This window comes from Taudactylus pleione, unplaced genomic scaffold (genome assembly GCF_031769625.1).
Source record: "Taudactylus pleione unplaced genomic scaffold, aTauple2 ptg000693l, whole genome shotgun sequence".
Lineage (NCBI taxonomy): Eukaryota > Metazoa > Chordata > Amphibia > Anura > Myobatrachidae > Taudactylus > Taudactylus pleione.
In genome coordinates this window covers 444,724-464,298 of record NW_028285095.1, presented here as the reverse complement: position 1 = coordinate 464,298, position 19,575 = coordinate 444,724, and the positions used below count along the sequence as shown (strand labels likewise).

The 19,575-nt window shown below is 47.8% G+C and overlaps 1 protein-coding gene across 1 annotated transcript; it reads right to left on the bottom strand.

The window, feature by feature from the left end:
- Window positions 1-5,715: 5,715 nt before the first annotated feature.
- On the bottom strand, window positions 5,716-19,290 carry LOC148477752 (natriuretic peptides A-like). Its single transcript, XM_088456253.1, has 3 exons — window positions 19,076-19,290; window positions 12,608-12,907; window positions 5,716-6,026 (listed from the first exon to the last, which is right to left on the bottom strand). The coding sequence occupies exons 1-3, from the start codon at window positions 19,190-19,192 to the stop codon at window positions 6,021-6,023; spliced, it is 423 nt and encodes a 140-aa protein (XP_088312379.1). The 5' UTR covers window positions 19,193-19,290; the 3' UTR covers window positions 5,716-6,020.
- Window positions 19,291-19,575: the final 285 nt, after the last annotated feature.

Genomic DNA, 19,575 nt, shown 5'->3' with positions numbered 1-19,575 from the left:
GTAAAGGAAATAATTTATTTGTGAGTCTTTATATTCATTCTATAAAGTGTATGTGACAATAGTGTTCCATTAGCATCCACATCCCAAGCCTAGTCTGATCTGCATCATGTAACATCAGTGTCTGATGGTGGGGGAAGGTTTTCCCTATGCACACTAAACTTCCTGTCATGACAACTATATAAGGACACTCCAGGGAATCTGATCTGTGAGTCTGACTGTTACACAGCGGGTGACGGGACTGTTACACAGCGGGTGACGGGACTGTTACACAGCGGGTGACGGGACTGTTACACAGCGGGTGACGGGACTGGTACACAGCGGACTGTTACACAGCATGTGACGGGACTGTTACACAGCGGGTGACGGGACTGTTACACAGCGGACTGTTACACAGCATGTGACGGGACTGTTACACAGCAGGTGACGGGACTGTTGCACGGCGGGTGACGGGACTGTTGCACGGCGGGTGACGGGACTGTTGCACATGTTGGGCCATTAGGCCATACATGTATCCATATATGTTCCAGTGTCCTGTACTTGTTTGATCATCTTCTATGTATCTTGTATGATCTATGTATGTTCCAGTGTCCTGAATGTATCTTGTAGCAGGTGACGGGACTGCTACACAGCAGGTGACGGGACTGTTACACAGCGGGTGACGGGACTGCTGCACGGCGGGTGACGGGACTGTTACACATGTTGGGCCATTAGGTGGCTGGCGTCTGCCAGTGTAACATGTATCCATATATGTTCCAGTGTCCTGTACTTGTTGGATCATCCTGTATGTATCTTGTATGATTTATGTATGTTCCAGTGTCCTGTAATTGTTGGATCATCCTGTATGTATCTTGTATGATCTATGTATGTTCCAGTGTCCTGTCTGTATCTTGTATGATCTATGTACCAGTGTCATGTACTTGCTGGATCATCCTGTATGTATCTTGTATGATCTGTTTAATGATTGTTTTCCCTTCCTGCCATGATCCTAGACATGTAGAACTACAGGTTACCAATGCCGGCGCCTAGCAATATGTAATAGGTGTGTGCTTGGGAGGGAGATGTATTAAACCCCTAGTCCGGAGTTTGAGGGTCCCTTGGTTCCCACTTTGGAAAGCTGTTCACGTAACGTGGCAATCCCATGATAAAATGAGGTGTGTTTTATTAGTCCCTGGTGCAGTCTATAGAAAGTATCTTAGTAACTTCCTTTCTTCCCCCTTGTTTTCTTCTTTAGACCACTGTTAATGATTGTTAATGCTGCGGATTTCCCACACGTTATGTGACTACCATAGCAACCACAGTCACATGGCACATGGTGTAGCGAGCAGGCAGGCTTTGGAACACCCTCTGAGCTCAGTTTTCACTGTCCTATCCTCCTCTCCCATTACACAACATGCTGAGATCTGTGGGCCTGTGTCTGGCAGCCATACTGATTTTCCATATAGGGATAATTTGTGGAAGGACATGTAGAGAAAATGTTCTACAAAAGTAATGAACCTGCAATTTGAAGAAGAACAAACCAAAGCTGTGTATGTGTGATTGCGGTGTTAATAATGGCGGCGCTGCCTGGCGGGGAGGGAGCGAGGCTGAGCTGGGTAAGAATTAGGTTCTGGATGCCGGGCAGTAATTGCGCGCTGTCTCCTGTAACATTCCACCAATTGTATGAATTATGTCATTTTCTTTCTCACTGTACATAAAATTGTGCTTTTTAGCTTTTATTTTTGTTATTTAATTTAATAGGTCAGTAATTGTCAGTATTACCACTACAATAAAAAGAAAATGTCATCTCCTAAGGTGTCCCCTTACTTTATGTTTCCTGTCACGGGGTGTGTGGCTGACGACATTGCGTTTAGAAGCAGGACTTCCCATAAACCACTCCAACCAGTCCCCGAGCCCCTTATTTCTACCTGGGTCATTTACCGACATTGCGTTTAGGAGCAGGACTTCCTCCAAACCACACCAACCAGTCCAAGCTCCTTATTTCTACCTGGGTCCTTTACCGACATTGCGTTTAGGAGCAGGACTTCCTCCAAACCACACCAACCAGTCCGAGCCCCTTATTTCTACCTGGGTCCTTTACCGACATTGTGTTTAGGAGCAGGACTTCCCATAAACCACACCAACCAGTCCAAGCTCCTTATTTCTACCTGGGTCCTTTACCGACATTACATTTAGGAGCAGGACTTCCTCCAAACCACACCAACCAGTCCCCGAGCCCCTTATTTCTACCTGGGTCCTTTACCGACATTGTGTTTAGGAGCAGGACTTCCCATAAACCACACCAATCAGTCCAAGCTCCTTATTTCTACCTGGGTCCTTTACCGACATTGCGTTTAGGAGCAGGACTTCCTCCAAACCACACCAACCAGTCCGAGCCCCTTATTTCTACCTGGGTCCTTTACCGACATTGCGTTTAGGAGCAGGATTTCCCATAAACCACACCAACCAGTCCCCGAGCCCCTTATTTCTACCTGGGTCCTTTACCGACATTGCATTTAGGAGCAGGACTTCCACCAAACCACACCAACCAGTCCCCGAGCCCCTTATTTCTACCTGGGTCCTTTACCGACATTGCGTTTAGGAGCTGGACTTCCCATAAACCACACCAACCAGTCCAAGCTCCTTATTTGTACCTGGGTCCTTTACTGACATTGCGTTTAGGAGCAGGACTTCCCCCAAACTACACCAACCAGTCCCCGAGCCCCTTATTTCTACCAGGGTCCTTTACCGACATTGCGTTTAGGAGCAGGATTTCCCCCAAACCACACCAACCAGTCCGAGACCCTTATTTCTACCTGGGTCCTTTACCGACATTGCGTTTAGGAGCAGGACTTCCCCCAAACCACACCAACCAGTCCCCGAGCCCATTATTTTTACCTGGGTCCTTTACCGACATTACATTTAGGAGCAGGACTTCCACCAAACCACACAAACCAGTCCCCGAGCCCCTTATTTCTACCTGGGTCCTTTACCGACATTGCATTTAGGAGCAGGACTTCCCATAAACCACACCAACCAGTCCGAGACCCTTATTTCTACCTGGGTCCTTTACCGACATTGCATTTAGGAGCAGGACTTCCCATAAACCACACCAACCAGTCCGAGACCCTTATTTCTACCTGGGTCCTTTACCGACATTGCGTTTAGGAGCAGGACTTCCCCCAAACCACACCAACCAGTCCCCGAGCCCATTATTTTTACCTGGGTCCTTTACCGACATTACATTTAGGAGCAGGACTTCCACCAAACCACACAAACCAGTCCCCGAGCCCCTTATTTCTACCTGGGTCCTTTACCGACATTGCATTTAGGAGCAGGACTTCCCATAAACCACACCAACCAGTCCGAGACCCTTATTTCTACCTGGGTCCTTTACCGACATTGCATTTAGGAGCAGGACTTCCCATAAACCACACCAACCAGTCCGAGACCCTTATTTCTACCTGGGTCCTTTACCGACATTGCGTTTAGGAGCAGGACTTCCCCCAAACCACACCAACCAGTCCCCGAGCCCATTATTTTTACCTGGGTCCTTTACCGACATTACATTTAGGAGCAGGACTTCCACCAAACCACACCAACCAGTCCGAGACCCTTATTTCTACCTGGGTCCTTTACTGACATTGCATTTAGGAGCAGGACTTCCCATAAACCACACCAACCAGTCCGAGACCCTTATTTCTACCTGGGTCCTTTACCGACATTGCGTTTAGGAGCAGGACTTCCCCCAAACCACACCAACCAGTCCCCGAGCCCATTATTTTTACCTGGGTCCTTTACCGACATTACATTTAGGAGCAGGACTTCCACCAAACCACACAAACCAGTCCCCGAGCCCCTTATTTCTACCTGGGTCCTTTACCGAGATTGCATTTAGGAGCAGGACTTCCCATAAACCACACCAACCAGTCCAAGACCCTTATTTCTACCTGGGTCCTTTACCGACATTGCGTTTAGGAGCAGGACTTCCCCCAAACCACACCAACCAGTCCAAGACCCTTATTTCTACCTGGGTCCTTTACCGACATTACATTTAGGAGCAGGACTTCCACCAAACCACACCAACCAGTCCAAGCTCCTTATTTCTACCTGGGTCCTTTACTGACATTGCGTTTAGGAGCAGGACTTCCCCCAAACTACACCAACCAGTGCCCGAGCCCCTTATTTCTACCTGGGTCCTTTACCAACATTGCGTTTAGGAGCAGGATTTCCCCCAAACCACACCAACCAGTCCCCGAGCCCCTTATCTCTACCTGGGTCCTTTACCGACATTGCGTTTAGGAGCTGGACCCCATAAACCACACCAACCAGTTCGGTTAGTGTTGGAAGCGAAATACACAATCATTTACTCTACAACAAAATTGGCAACTTTCATTCGTTTCGTTTCCAAATCTCTTGCCCTGGGCATTAATAAACCGTGCGTAACAGAGAACGCGGGGTATACGCACAGTACTCAGCCATGTTTAGCCTTTTAAATGTTTTATAGATAATTCTAAAGAGCAGTTCATTCAGTTTTATGTAGTTTTAGGCCATCTTGCTATTCACCTGTCAGCGCACAAAATGGCTGCTTCCATTGTGTCTGAGCACTGTCACGTGATTGCAGCTGTCTGTTTGCTAGGAGCCAGTGACGCAGCCAGGAGGTTACTGGTGAGCTAACACCGGGAATGGCGGCCCCATTGTATGTAGGGCACCTCGTCACAGGGATGGAGAAGGTGGAGGTCCCGTTATTCAGTCTCCTCGCACCTCAATCTTCCGATAGTTCTGCATTGAGCGCAGCGGTGAGTGAGGACGATAATGAAAGACACTTATTTTGTTTTAGGTCATTAAAAATAAACTAATTCTGAATTTCCCTTATCCCGCTATCATTAGTAACCAGCGAGTGCTCTGTCTGCCCTTTGTTGGGGCAGTTTGTGTGTATTTGGTCTATGCGAACATCTTGACAAAACAAAAGACTAATTGCCCCTTGTAATGTGTCAGGCGTGGCCGATCTTTGCTCGTTTCTTCTTAGGATTTGGCTGTTAATAATTTTCCAGTCTGGATGCTGTGACGCCGGCTGGATTCCCAGTCTGGATGCTGTGACGCCGGCTGGATTCCCAGTCTGGATGCTGTGACGCCGGCTGGATTCCCAGTCTGGATGCTGTGACGCCGGCTGGATTCCCAGTCTGGATGCTGTGACGCCGGCTGGATTCCCAGTCTGGATGCTGTGACGCCGGCTGGACTCCCAGTCTGGATGCTGTGACGCCGGCTGGACTCCCAGTCTGGATGCTGTGACGCCGGCTGGACTCCCAGTCTGGATGCTGTGACGCCGGCTGGACTCCCAGTCTGGATGCTGTGACGCCGGCTGGACTCCCAGTCTGGATGCTGTGACGCCGGCTGGACTCCCAGTCTGGATGCTGTGACGCCGGCTGGACTCCCAGTCTGGATGCTGTGACGCCGGCTGGACTCCCAGTCTGGATGCTGTGACGCCGGCTGGAGGACAGGGTGATTGGGGCGATTACTTAATCCTCCAATAACAAAGCGGGCGCACGTTTCTCATGGTGAGTGACAAGACACATTTTTGGTTTCCTTTATTTTTTTTTTGCCCGTGTATCTGATGATGGGGATGAGAGACCATTAAGCTGTTGCCCTTGGTGTGGTATCAGACCATGTGCCAGGGTGTGTGTTGGCACTGGGTACAGTGAGGCACATGACAGATTAATAACGGAGATGAGCCTGGCATCATGAGCGTAGTATAAATCGTTCTTTATTACTTTCCCATACATGACACATACCATCATCATTGTCAACTGATCAGAGTCCTAAACATTCGTAACCCGGACCGAGCATTTCTGGACGACTTAGTGATGATCGTGATCAGGCAAAATCTTTTTGAATGTAGAAAAAATAAATATATTTTGCACATGGGTTAAATAAGTAGGAGGTTGTGTTGGGTGCAGTGTGTCTGTATATAGGATCATCCTTATACGGCGGGCTTCGGCTCCCGTAGTCCCCTCATGCTCCCTCCATTCTGGGGGGTCCTCCTGTCAAAACTGGGAACAAAAAATGGATTTGTCATTTGTGACATGAGACTATAATGCACAGATCGTACACAGAATATTTATATAGATTCACAATGAAAAATCCTGATATGAACCGCGAGCGCTGACTCTGCGCCGTACTGGTATTTCTCTAACGATGGTGATTCCTCCGCTGTGGGAAGGTTTTGTTGTGTTTGGCTCCTCGCTGACGGTGGGTTGCATGTGTCACATCCAGTGGCGTAACTAAGGGGTCGAGCAAGGCGTGTGCCCTGGGCGCCGTAGGTACGGCGATGCGGGAGGCACCGCCAGCCACAGTGCTGGGTGTCCTAGTTGGCCAGTGTAGTGCCGGTCACAGTGAGTGCCAGCGCTGCACATCCGAGCCCCTTCCCTCCCCCGAAATGCTTGCCCAATAGCGCCAGGCCGAGGGTGGGAATCTGGCTCGGGCTGGAGCATTTTTATACACACATCTCTGCCAGCACGGCGGCGGCGATGTGTTGACCAGCAGCCAATGAGAGTCAGACACTCTCATTGGCTGCTGCGCCCACTGCGAGAGGCGGGCTAGAGCTTACTCATGATCTCTGCCTTCCGGCTCCTGCAGTGGGTAATGGGAGAGACGTCATGATGTCTCTCCCATAATGCAGAGCGCGCCAGCCCGGGAGGACGGACATGTGGACGGCGGCAGGGGCAGTAGCCGGAGCGGGGATTCAGGTAAGGTGTGGGGTTTTTACTTGTATTTGTCTGCACTGCCTCAGTGGGAGGGGGCGGGGGACTACTACTGCGGGCACTGCATAAGGGGCTTACTACTAGGGGCACTAAATAGGGTGTTACCACTACTGGGGACACTGCATATGGGGGGGGGGGGAAGTACTACTGGGGGCTGCGTAAGGAGGACCACTACTGGGAGAATTGCTTAATGGGGGTACTGTATAAAGGGAACTAATGGGGGGCTGCATAAGGGGGACCACTACCGGGAGCATTGCATACTGGGTGTATTGTATAAGGGGCACAGCATAGGGGGTACTGTATAAGGGGAACAGCATAGGGGGTACTGTATAAGGGCCACTACTGGGGGCACAGCATAGGGGGTACTGTATAAGGGACACTGCATTAAGGTGTATAAGGAAAGGAATGTTCAGAGTGACGATAAAGGGGTGTGTCATGTTGACACGCCCCATTTTTAAGTGGCCACGCCCCTCGTGACCACTACCTTTTTTTTTTTTGCCCTGGGCTCCAAATACCCTAGTTACGCCACTGGTCACAATACAAGCAGTACAATAGCTATATATCTGATGTTAATAACCACTTGAATACATCATTGAGTGCGGTTGTGTCGGCATACTGACTACCCTGCGCAGTACTTTTGTGCTGTGTGTTCTGTAAAGCACATTAGTTTGAGAGATTTGTATAATTACATATTTTTGAAAATAGACCTGTCACTGAGGCATGAGGCATGTCATACCTCCCCAGAAGAAAAGTCGCTAGGAGAAATGATCAGATGCCTGTTAGTTTCTGCATAATGCTCTTCCATCTTTTTACAGTTTTTATGGTCTTTTTGACCTAGCCTCCCGCAAGCAGTTCATGGAAAAATCATCCAAGTCACATGTTCATTGACGCTACTTTGCTAATTATGCACACCCATTAAACTCTGTTCTGACGGTCGGGCACGCCTGCGTTCGCACATCCACTCCCCCGTTCACAAGCACCTTCCCCTGTTACCACCCTGTCACTCAAAATAGCAGCCCGACTGCGGGCTACGGGCAGCACTTTCCCATCACACTGACTGGTTTGCGCACGCGCATTGCGAATTATACACATGCGCAGATTGAGAAAAATCGCTCAGAGCGAGCGCAGCCTAGCGAATGGGTCTGAACAGCGTCCTGTTTCCTGTTCAAATAAACAGCTTAAGACAATAGATTTTTCAATGTTTATGATCAAATAGCAGCATCTATGGGAGAGATGTATCACACGGTCTATAGAGGACACATGGGGGGAGATGTATCACACTGTCTATAAAGGACACATGGGGGAGATGTATCACACTGTCTATAGAGGACACATGGGGGAGATGTATCACACGGTCTATAGAGGACACATGGGGGAGATGTATCACACGGTCTATAGAGGACACATGGGGGAGATGTATCACACGGTCTATAGAGGACACATGGGGGAGATGTATCACACGGTCTATAGAGGACACATGGGGGAGATGTATCACACGGTCTATAGAGGACACATGGGGGAGATGTATCACACTGTATAGAGGACACATGGGGGAGATGTATCACACTGTCTATAGAGGACACATGGGGGAGATGTATCACACTGTCTATAGAGGACACACGGGGGAGATGTATCACACTGTCTATAGAGGACACACGGGGGAGATGTATCACACTGTCTATAGAGGACACACGGGGGAGATGTATCACACTATCTATAGAGGACACATGGGGGGAGATGTATCACACTGTCTATAGAGGACAGGTAGAGATGTATCACACCGTCTATAGAGGACACACGGGGGAGATGTATCACACTGTCTATAGAGGACACACGGGGGAGATGTATCACACTATCTATAGAGGACAGGTAGAGATGTATCACACTGTCTATAGAGGACAGGTAGAGATGTATCACACCGTCTATAGAGGACACACGGGGGAGATGTATCACACTATCTATAGAGGACAGGTAGAGATGTATCACACTGTCTATAGAGGACAGGTAGAGATGTATCACACTGTCTATAGAGGACACACGGGGGAGATGTATCACACGGTCTATAGAGGACACATGGGGGGAGATGTATCACACTGTCTATAGAGGACACATGGGGGGAGATGTATCACACTGTCTATAGAGGACACACGGAGGAGATGTATCACACTGTCTATAGAGGACAGGTAGAGATGTATCACACTGTCTATAGAGGACACACGGGGGAGATGTATCACACTGTCTATAGAGGACACACGGGGGAGATGTATCACACTGTCTATAGAGGACACACGGGGGAGATGTATCACACTGTCTATAGAGGACAGGTAGAGATGTATCACACTGTCTATAGAGGACACACGGGGAGATGTATCACACTGTCTATAGAGGACACATGGGGGGAGATGTATCACACTGTCTATAGAGGACACATGGGGGGAGATGTATCACACTGTCTATAGAGGACACATGGGGGGAGATGTATCACACTGTCTATAGAGGACACATGGGGGGAGATGTATCACACTGTCTATAGAGGACACATGGGGGAGATGTATCACACTGTCTATAGAGGACACATGGGGGGAGATGTATCACACTGTCTATAGAGGACACACGGGGGGAGATGTATCACACTGTCTATAGAGGACACACGGGGGGAGATGTATCACACTGTCTATAGAGGACAGGTAGAGATGTATCACACTGTCTATAGAGGACACACGGGGGAGATGTATCACACTGTCTATAGAGGACACGGGGGAGATGTATCACACGGTCTATAGAGGACACATGGGGGAGATGTATCACACTGTCTATAGAGGACACACGGGGGAGATGTATCACACTGCCTATAGAGGACACACGGGGGAGATGTATCACACTGTCTATAGAGGACACACGGGGGAGATGTATCACACTGTCTATAGAGGACACACGGGGGAGATGTATCACACTGTCTATAGAGGACACATGGGGGGAGATGTATCACACTGTCTATAGAGGACACATGGGGGGAGATGTATCACACTGTCTATAGAGGACACACGGGGGAGATGTATCACACTGTCTATAGAGGACACACGGGGGAGATGTATCACACTGTCTATAGAGGACACACGGAGGAGATGTATCACACTGTCTATAGAGGACACACGGGGGAGATGTATCACACTGTCTATAGAGGACAGGTAGAGATGTATCACACCGTCTATAGAGGACACACGGGGGAGATGTATCACACTGTCTATAGAGGACACACGGGGGAGATGTATCACACTATCTATAGAGGACAGGTAGAGATGTATCACACTGTCTATAGAGGACAGGTAGAGATGTATCACACCGTCTATAGAGGACACACGGGGGAGATGTATCACACTATCTATAGAGGACAGGTAGAGATGTATCACACTGTCTATAGAGGACAGGTAGAGATGTATCACACTGTCTATAGAGGACACACGGGGGAGATGTATCACACGGTCTATAGAGGACACATGGGGGGAGATGTATCACACTGTCTATAGAGGACACATGGGGGGAGATGTATCACACTGTCTATAGAGGACACACGGAGGAGATGTATCACACTGTCTATAGAGGACAGGTAGAGATGTATCACACTGTCTATAGAGGACACACGGGGGAGATGTATCACACTGTCTATAGAGGACACATGGGGGGAGATGTATCACACTGTCTATAGAGGACACACGGGGGAGATGTATCACACGGTCTATAGAGGACACACGGGGGAGATGTATCACACTGTCTATAGAGGACACACGGGGGAGATGTATCACACTGTCTATAGAGGACACACGGAGGAGATGTATCACACTGTCTATAGAGGACACACGGAGGAGATGTATCACACTGTCTATAGAGGACACACGGAGGAGATGTATCACACTGTCTATAGAGGACACACGGGGGAGATGTATCACACTGTCTATAGAGGACACACGGGGGAGATGTATCACACTGTCTATAGAGGACACACGGGGGGGATGTATCACACTGTCTATAGAGGACACATGGGGGAGATGTATCACACTGTCTATAGAGGACACACGGGGGAGATGTATCACACTGTCTATAGAGGACACACGGGGGAGATGTATCACACTGTCTATAGAGGACACATGGGGGGAGATGTATCACACGGTCTATAGAGGACACACGGGGGAGATGTATCACACTGTCTATAGAGGACACACGGGGGAGATGTATCACACTGTCTATAGAGGACACATGGGGGAGATGTATCACACTGTCTATAGAGGACACACGGGGGAGATGTATCACACTGTCTATAGAGGACACACGGGGGAGATGTATCACACTGTCTATAGAGGACACACGGGGGAGATGTATCACACTGTCTATAGAGGACACACGGGGGAGATGTATCACACTGTCTATAGAGGACACACGGGGGAGATGTATCACACTGTCTATAGAGGACACACGGAGGAGATGTATCACACGGTCTATAGAGGACACACGGGGGAGATGTATCACACTGTCTATAGAGGACACATGGGGGGAGATGTATCACACTGTCTATAGAGGACAGGTAGAGATGATGCCCATACAAAACAATCAACTTCTACCATTCACGTGTCTACGTGACAGCTACCAGGTGATTGGTTGCTAGGGGTAACAGCACCTCCACCTATCCTCATAAGACAGTTTGATACATCTCCCCCATAGTTAAATACAATTCGTAAGACTTTCAGATGTGAGGTACGAACACGGGCTGCAATCTGTGCACTGCAAAATGGCGTCCGCGTACATTTATGACCATACCAGAAATACTTTCGAGGCTCTTGAACCAGCCAATTAAATCAACTTTGAATGATTAAAACATCTCTACCTAATACGTGTGTCACCTTGTTAGGGACTACTGACACCCTCATCCGCATACTTAAGTGCCCCCCCATATACCAGCCTTCTCACCTTGTTAGGGAATTACAGGTTACTGACACCCCCCATCCACATACTTAGGTGCCCCCCCATATACCAGCCTTCTCACCTTGTTAGGGAATTACAGGTTACTGACACCCCCCTTCCGCATACTTAGGTGCCCCCCCATATACCAGCCTCCTCACCTTGTTAGGGAATTACAGGTTACTGACACCCCCATCCGCATACTTAGGTGCCCCCCCGTATACCAGCCTTCTCACCTTGTTAGGGAATTACAGGTTACTGACACCCCCATCCGCATACTTAGGTGCCCCCCCATATACCAGCCTTCTCACCTTGTTAGGGAATTACAGGTTACTGACACCCCCATCCGCATACTTAGGTGCCCCCCCATATACCAGCCTTCTCACCTTGTTAGGGAATTACAGGTTACTGACACCCCCCATCCGCATACTTGGGTGCCCCCCCATATACCAGCCTTCTCACCTTGTTAGGGAATTACAGGTTACTGACACCCCCCTTTTGCATACTTAGGTGCCCCCCCATATACCAGCCTTCTCACCTTGTTAGGGAATTACAGGTTACTGACACCCCCCATCCGCATACTTAGGTGCCCCCCCATATACCAGCCTTCTCACCTTGTTAGGGAATTACAGGTTACTGACACCCCCCATCCACATACTTAGGTGCCCCCCCATATACCAGCCTTCTCACCTTGTTAGGGAATTACAGGTTACTGACACCCCCCATCCGCATACTTAGGTGCCCCCCCATATACCAGCCTTCTCACCTTGTTAGGGAATTACAGGTTACTGACACCCCCCATCCGCATACTTAGGTGCCCCCCCATATACCAGCCTTCTCACCTTGTTAGGGAATTACAGGTTACTGACACCCCCATCCGCATACTTAGGTGCCCCCCCATATACCAGCCTTCTCACCTTGCGGTTGCAGCCCATGCCACTTTGAGCTCCAATTGTGTCAATCCGAGTTCCAAAGCATCCTGAGGGCCGTCTCATGCTTCTGGGGGCATTCAGGAGCTCTCGGAGCTTGTTCTTCAGTGGAGTCATTTTGTCCGGCTGGGCCCAGGACCCCCTGTTATACCCCATGTCTGCGGGGGGGCGGGCGCCGTCCCCAGGCCAGGATGAGTCGGATGAATCATAGTTTGGGGCAAATAAGTCTTGAGCTGGGACCTCTGCTTCTTCCACTGGGAGTTTGTCTTCTAAACGCTCCAGGAGACCCTGCAAAGAAACATTTTATAACATCAGCTGTAATGAAGGGACAGTCCCGAGCGGTAACGATTTGTCTGCAGTGCCCATATGTTATACATTATGGTTTCTCCTGTGATTATATATTACACATCTCATTGCTTGTTCTTGTATACAAAGAAAATGTCATCAGGTGCACATGTTGTGCTGTGACTGTAGTGCACCAAGGTGACGCACTTCTACACGGGTGACATGTTAGATAACAGGAGACTTGTGCGCCCCTCCGTCACAGTAATCCCCCGGGTTTGCTCTAGCTCACAGGTTCTCAAGCTGGGTCCTCAGGACCCCAAACGGTGCATATTTTGCAGGTCTCCTGACAGAATCCCAATTGAAATAATTATCTTCACCTGTAGATCGCTTAAAACGTGTCAGTGAGTAATGAGTACACCTGTGCACCTGCTGGGTGACCTGCAAATCATGAACTGTGTGGGGTCCTGAGGACTGAGGGTCTGATTTAGACCCGCTCGTGAGCGCTCGCAAGCGGGTCGATGGTGCCCTAGTGCGCATGCGCACAACGGAGGGAGCTCTGTCGTGCGCATGCGCGAGACCCGCATAGCGACGGCCAGCCGTCGCTATGGGTCTCACACCAAAGGGGGCGTGCTGTTGATGGTGATTGACAGCACGCCCCCTTTGGTGGGCGTGCCGGGGGCGTTGCTGCCCAGACGGAGGCGTTCTCATGGGAACGCCTACCGTCTGGGGCCGGCTCCACTGACATCACTAGTGATGTCAGTGAGAGTGATTTTGGCTCTGATAGAGCCAAAAGCACTCCTGGGCTTGCGGCAGCGAGACCCTACCGCAGGGTCTCGTCGCAAGCCCGATTGTCGCAATGGTCTTGACCATCTTTTTGGCTGCTCGCATAAGCTGTGGGAGGTCACCAACAGCTATGCGAGCGGCCAGGAGGCCGCTCCAATTTTAGGTAGGAGGGCCCTGATTCAGAGCGAGCGCTCTGGTCAGAGCGTCCGGCTCTGAATCACTCCCTGAGCTTGAGAACCACTCTCCAGCTGTACCCACCGTGTGGGTCCCTCTCCGTCAATGAGAATCCACCTCCTTTAGGCTTCCCAAATTCCCAAACCCCCTTTATAACCTTTCTATAATATTATACCCGATTATCGCCCCTCTACACAGTGACCACAAAACATTTATTCTTCTTTAGTAGCCCAAACTGAGTCCTCAGGGCACCCTATCAGGCCAGGCTATTAGGATAGTCATGTTTGAGCACAGACCGTTAAATCAAGCTGGTTACTAATTAAGTCACCTGTGCTTAAGCATGGCTATCCTCTACACCTGGACTGTTAGGGCACCTTGAGGTCCGAGTTTGGGAAACACCGTTCCAATCCCTGCCCCGACATTGCTGTGCGCTAAATCCTACAGTCTGTGACATTTAACGTATAGATTGTAAGTGTCTCTGGCATATATGGCACAATGTTACTGTTGGTGCCTGGAGCCAGGGCAGGGGCGGCCGTTCTGCTAGTTGTTTATAGTGATTTATTTATGGTGGATCAGGTACCATCAACAGGCCATGTTTTGTGGATGTCTTTAATCATGCACAGGTGGTGTAATCTATTATGCTGGGTCTGTAATTATCCCACCTGCTTCCACAGATAGAAATCCTGAAAACATGACCTGTTGGGGATACTTGAGGGTTGAGGTTGAGAACCCCTGAGGCAGGATACCTTACTTTGCATAGGAGTGGTAATGATGTTGTACTGTAGATATACAGGTACATGATTTAATTTTATTTTGGGTGCCCATAGATACATTTCAAATAATGTTTTGCCATTAATTGGATAAGGCCGGGATTATAGTGCTTCTTGTAGACGGATGGGCGGGCGATAGCCGCATCTGGTGCGTCGTCACTGATACTAATGACCTGGGCCTCAGACCTCGCTGTCCCGACTCGCCATTTCTTATTAAACTTAGCATTTAATTGCTGAAGATCAATAAGTGTCATTATAACCTCTCCCGTCCCCTCTCTCTTCTAGAGACGGTTATCTTCTCCGTCCATTTGTGTAAAGGATGAATGCGGCAGAGTCTGAACTAGAGATTGTAGCTCCTGAGGTAAGAGAGGAATCTGTTACCCCCAATTGTAGCATTATTGACCTATAATATTGTATGTGCGCCCTGGGCAGCCGCCCCGGGCACAGCCCCGATATCCTGTCCTGCGTCAGACCTAGTACAGGTCCGTCTCTCACAGACATGTTGGGGGTGAGGGGGTAGACTATTAAATGAAAGGATACAATAAAATGTGGAAAAGCAACAATCACATATAAAGTCTATTGACATAAACAACAAATATATTTACGGAAGTAATACGTCCTGTGTTTCCGTGTGCGGCGTCTAGATTACAGGTGTGATCTTCCCTTTACAAGGTTTGTTAGTATTCTTATAGTCAGCTATATTATATATTGTATATTGTATAATGCCGGCTTGCTCTACAATTGGGGGGACAGACAGTAATAAAACAGGAGAGACGGGGCTTGTGTTACACCCATCATCTCCTCTGTGCTGACATCTGATTCCTCTTATCCCAAAACACAATGAAACCTATTCTGGGAGATAATTCTATCAGCACATACTACAGCCACAAAACCTTTCTGTGCCCGGCTACCTGGCAGAGCTGGATCTAGAGATGGGCGCTCTATGCCTGTCCAGAGGTCCCAATATGCAGGCAGGGCATGCACGGATTTGTAGTACCACAGCAGCCATGTAATAAAATCATACATCTAGGAGTACAGAACCAAGTGGACTTCATTATACAGTATGTTCATTCCCAGTACCAGCAATGCACCATCCCTGTCCGTTACTGGTCGCTTGGAATATTTTACTTCATTGTACTTGTTTTAAAATGTGTTCTTAGTGCCTGGTAACCGCATACATTACTCGCTAATGATCCAAAGAGCCTCCGATGCGTCAGCACGCGGTACAATATAATGCAGTCCTATGGCAGCGCCATTAAGCACGCAGTGCGCTAGGCTTTGAGAACACGCTTTAAGGGCTATGTTAAAGCGAAGTACAAGTTTTGTCTACAGATATAACTGGCATTCTTCTGTGCCATGTGTACGAGGCCTAAACAATCATATACAGGTTGAGTCTCCCATATCCAAAATGCTTGGGACCAGGGATATTTTGGATAACGGAATATTCTGTATTTTGGAATATTTGCATACTATAGTGAAATATCTTGGGAATGGGTCCACAATATACAGACAGAATGCATTTATGTGTTATATATACCTTATACACACACACAGCCTGCAGCTCATTATATACACCTTATACACACAGCCTGCAGGTCATTATATACACCTTATACACACACACAGCCTGCAGTTCATTATATACACCTTATATACACACAGCATGCAGGTCATTATATACACCTTATATACACAGCCTGCAGGTCATTATATACACCTTATACACACACAGCCTGCAGGTCATTATATACACCTTATATACACACAGCCTGCAGGTCATTATATACACCTTATATACACAGCCTGCAGGTCATTCTATACACCTTATACACACAGCCTGCAGGTCATTATATACACCTTATACACACAGCCTGCAGGTCATTATATATACACCTTATACACACACAGCCTGCAGGTCATTATATACACCTTATACACACAGCCTGCAGGTCATTATATACACCTTATACACACACACAGCCTGCAGCTCATTATATACACCTTATACACACAGCCTGCAGGTCATTATATACACCTTATACACACAGCCTGCAGGTCATTCTATACATCTTATACACACACAGCCTGCAGGTCATTCTATACACCTTATACACACACACAGCCTGCAGGTCATTATATACACCTTATACACACAGCCTGCAGGTCATTATATACACCTTATACACACAGCCTGCAGGTCATTCTATACATCTTATACACACACAGCCTGCAGGTCATTCTATACACCTTATACACACACAGCCTGCAGGTCATTATATACACCTTATACACACAGCCTGCAGGTCATTCTATACACCTTATACACACAGCCTGCAGCTCATTCTATACACCTTATACACACACACAGCCTGCAGGTCATTATATACACTTTATACACACAGCCTGCAGGTCATTCTATACACCTTATACACACAGCCTGCAGGTCATTCTATACACCTTATACACACACAGCCTGCAGGTCATTCTATACACCTTATACACACAGCCTGCAGGTCATTATATACACCTTATACACACAGCCTGCAGGTCATTATATACACCTTTTATACACACAGCCTGCAGGTCATTATATACACCTTATACACACAGCCTGCAGGTCATTATATACACCTTATACACACAGCCTGCAGGTCATTATATACACCTTATACACACAGCCTGCAGGTCATTATATACACCTTTTATACACACAGCCTGCAGGTCATTATATACACCTTATATACACACAGCCTGCAGGTCATTATATACACCTTATACACACACACAGCCTGCAGCTCATTATATACACCTTATACACACACACAGCCTGCAGGTCATTATATACACCTTATACACACACAGCCTGCAGGTCATTATATACACCTTATACACACACAGCCTGCAGGTCATTATATACACATTATATACACAGCCTGAAGGTAACTTTATACAATATTTGTAATAATTTGTGCCTTAGACATAGTTTGTGTACATTGAACCGTCAAATATCAAAGATTTCATTATCTCAGTCATGCCCAAATTATTCCGTATTTCAGAATATTTGGAGATGGGAGACTCAACCTGTAGTAGTGAAAAAAGGCTGATTTAATAGAGCAGACAGAGTATAATTAATAGTGTATTGCAGAGGTTCCCAAACTCTGTGCTCAAGGCACCCTAGCTCCTGGTTTTAAGGATTTCCATGCTTGACCACAGGTGACTTAATTAATACCGCAGTCCATTTTATTTAAACCACTTGTGCGCAAACATGAATATCTCTAAAACCTGACCTGTTGGTGTGCCGTAAGGAATGCGTTTGGGAGCCTCTGGTGTATTGCCATTATATAATGAGCCACTCCTGAGTAAAGGGGCTCATCCACTAGACGATCTACTCCCTGTCCAATCTCTAAACGATTTTCCCTTGAAATTTTATCTTTCAGTCTGAACGATTTGCAAACTATCTTTAATAGATCAAGTGAAATTGACCGGCATGTTCAGTCGACTGACGAGACGATCCAACGACCAGCGGGAGCGCGCATCGTTGATCGTTAACAACCAAACACTGCACGATTTATAAACTATTATTGAATGATAACGATGTCGTTATCGTTCAATCGCCTGCTAATATCGTGTAGTGGATGCCCCCCTTTAGGCATGGCTACAGTACTTCGCCACTCATTCAGATGCATGCCGCATGTTTGTATAATATCCGTGACAGACGTGGCATGTGGCATTCCTATACGCCGTGATGCCGGTCTGTGTATTGGTTTCTAACATCTGATCTTATAATGGCCTAGAGCAGTGTTTCCTAATGACAGGTGTGTTAATTGACTAACATAATAGATCCATCGGTGGTAATAATTAGGATACCTTGAAAACACGCACTGCCAGGTCCATGAGGACAGAGATTGGGAAACGCTGGCACAGAGCACGATTTAGCACAAGTAGCATAAGAAACTGATAACCAGACCAGAATGAAATAGCGGGTTCCCAATAAGCCCAGGCATAGAGATAATATTCTGGGTCTTCTCCGGGGGCTTTCTTTGCGAATAATTGGACATGTCAGGAGCGATATTATCTGAGGTCTATGTGTAGTTTGGTTTTGTTTATACATAAAGCTAAAATGAAGCTACTCATAGCAGCAGTGTTATGTGACAACGCCAATGATCTTGTAGGTAATTCTGTGCAGGAACAGAGTTATTCATTGACCACTTCAGATGCTTAAGGGATATATCATCTCTGTAAAGGGGTCATTGAATGGGACATTGCGGCTGATCCCTAGAGAAATGAGTTCACAAGTAATGTGTTAATTAGATTTACGACTAGCAAAGGTGCCTCTAGGAGAAGAGCTGTTTGGGGTTTACATGCTGAATCTTGCATTGGTGCATGCATTGGTGCATGCATCCTGTACAGTGTGTGATGGCCTCTGCGAGCCCAGCACTCTTACCTTTAATTCAGACAGGTCTGATGATAGGATGGAGCTGTACGCTGGACCTCCATGAACCTTGGACAAAGCCAGAAGAAGCAGAACGAATGCAAAGTACCCAACAATTGAGGTCCCCATGGCTCCTGGTGGTTTCTCCTGGCAAAGTGTCTGATCCCTTCTCTCACAGGTCTGCTTGTGTCCCTTTCTGTCTGCTCGTCACTACACGTACTGGTTTTATATGTGCCACACCGATACCAGCGTGTCCCAGGCATGAACTCATCCACATTCTAGCACTTCCGAAAGATAAAGAAGCTCTTTCCAGGCCAGTAGAAGATTCCCTTTTAAAGTTATCCTTCCCTTAGCATCGCAGCCGGCCCTGCAAGGAGGCAACTCGCCCACTTGACAGCTGTGACCCCCTGCGGGCATAGTGACATTCCTGCGTGAAGAGGCTTCTTGTCACCTCCCTCCGCACCTGAATTCCTTTTGTGTCTCTCACATAGGATAAGAGGATTCATCTTTCT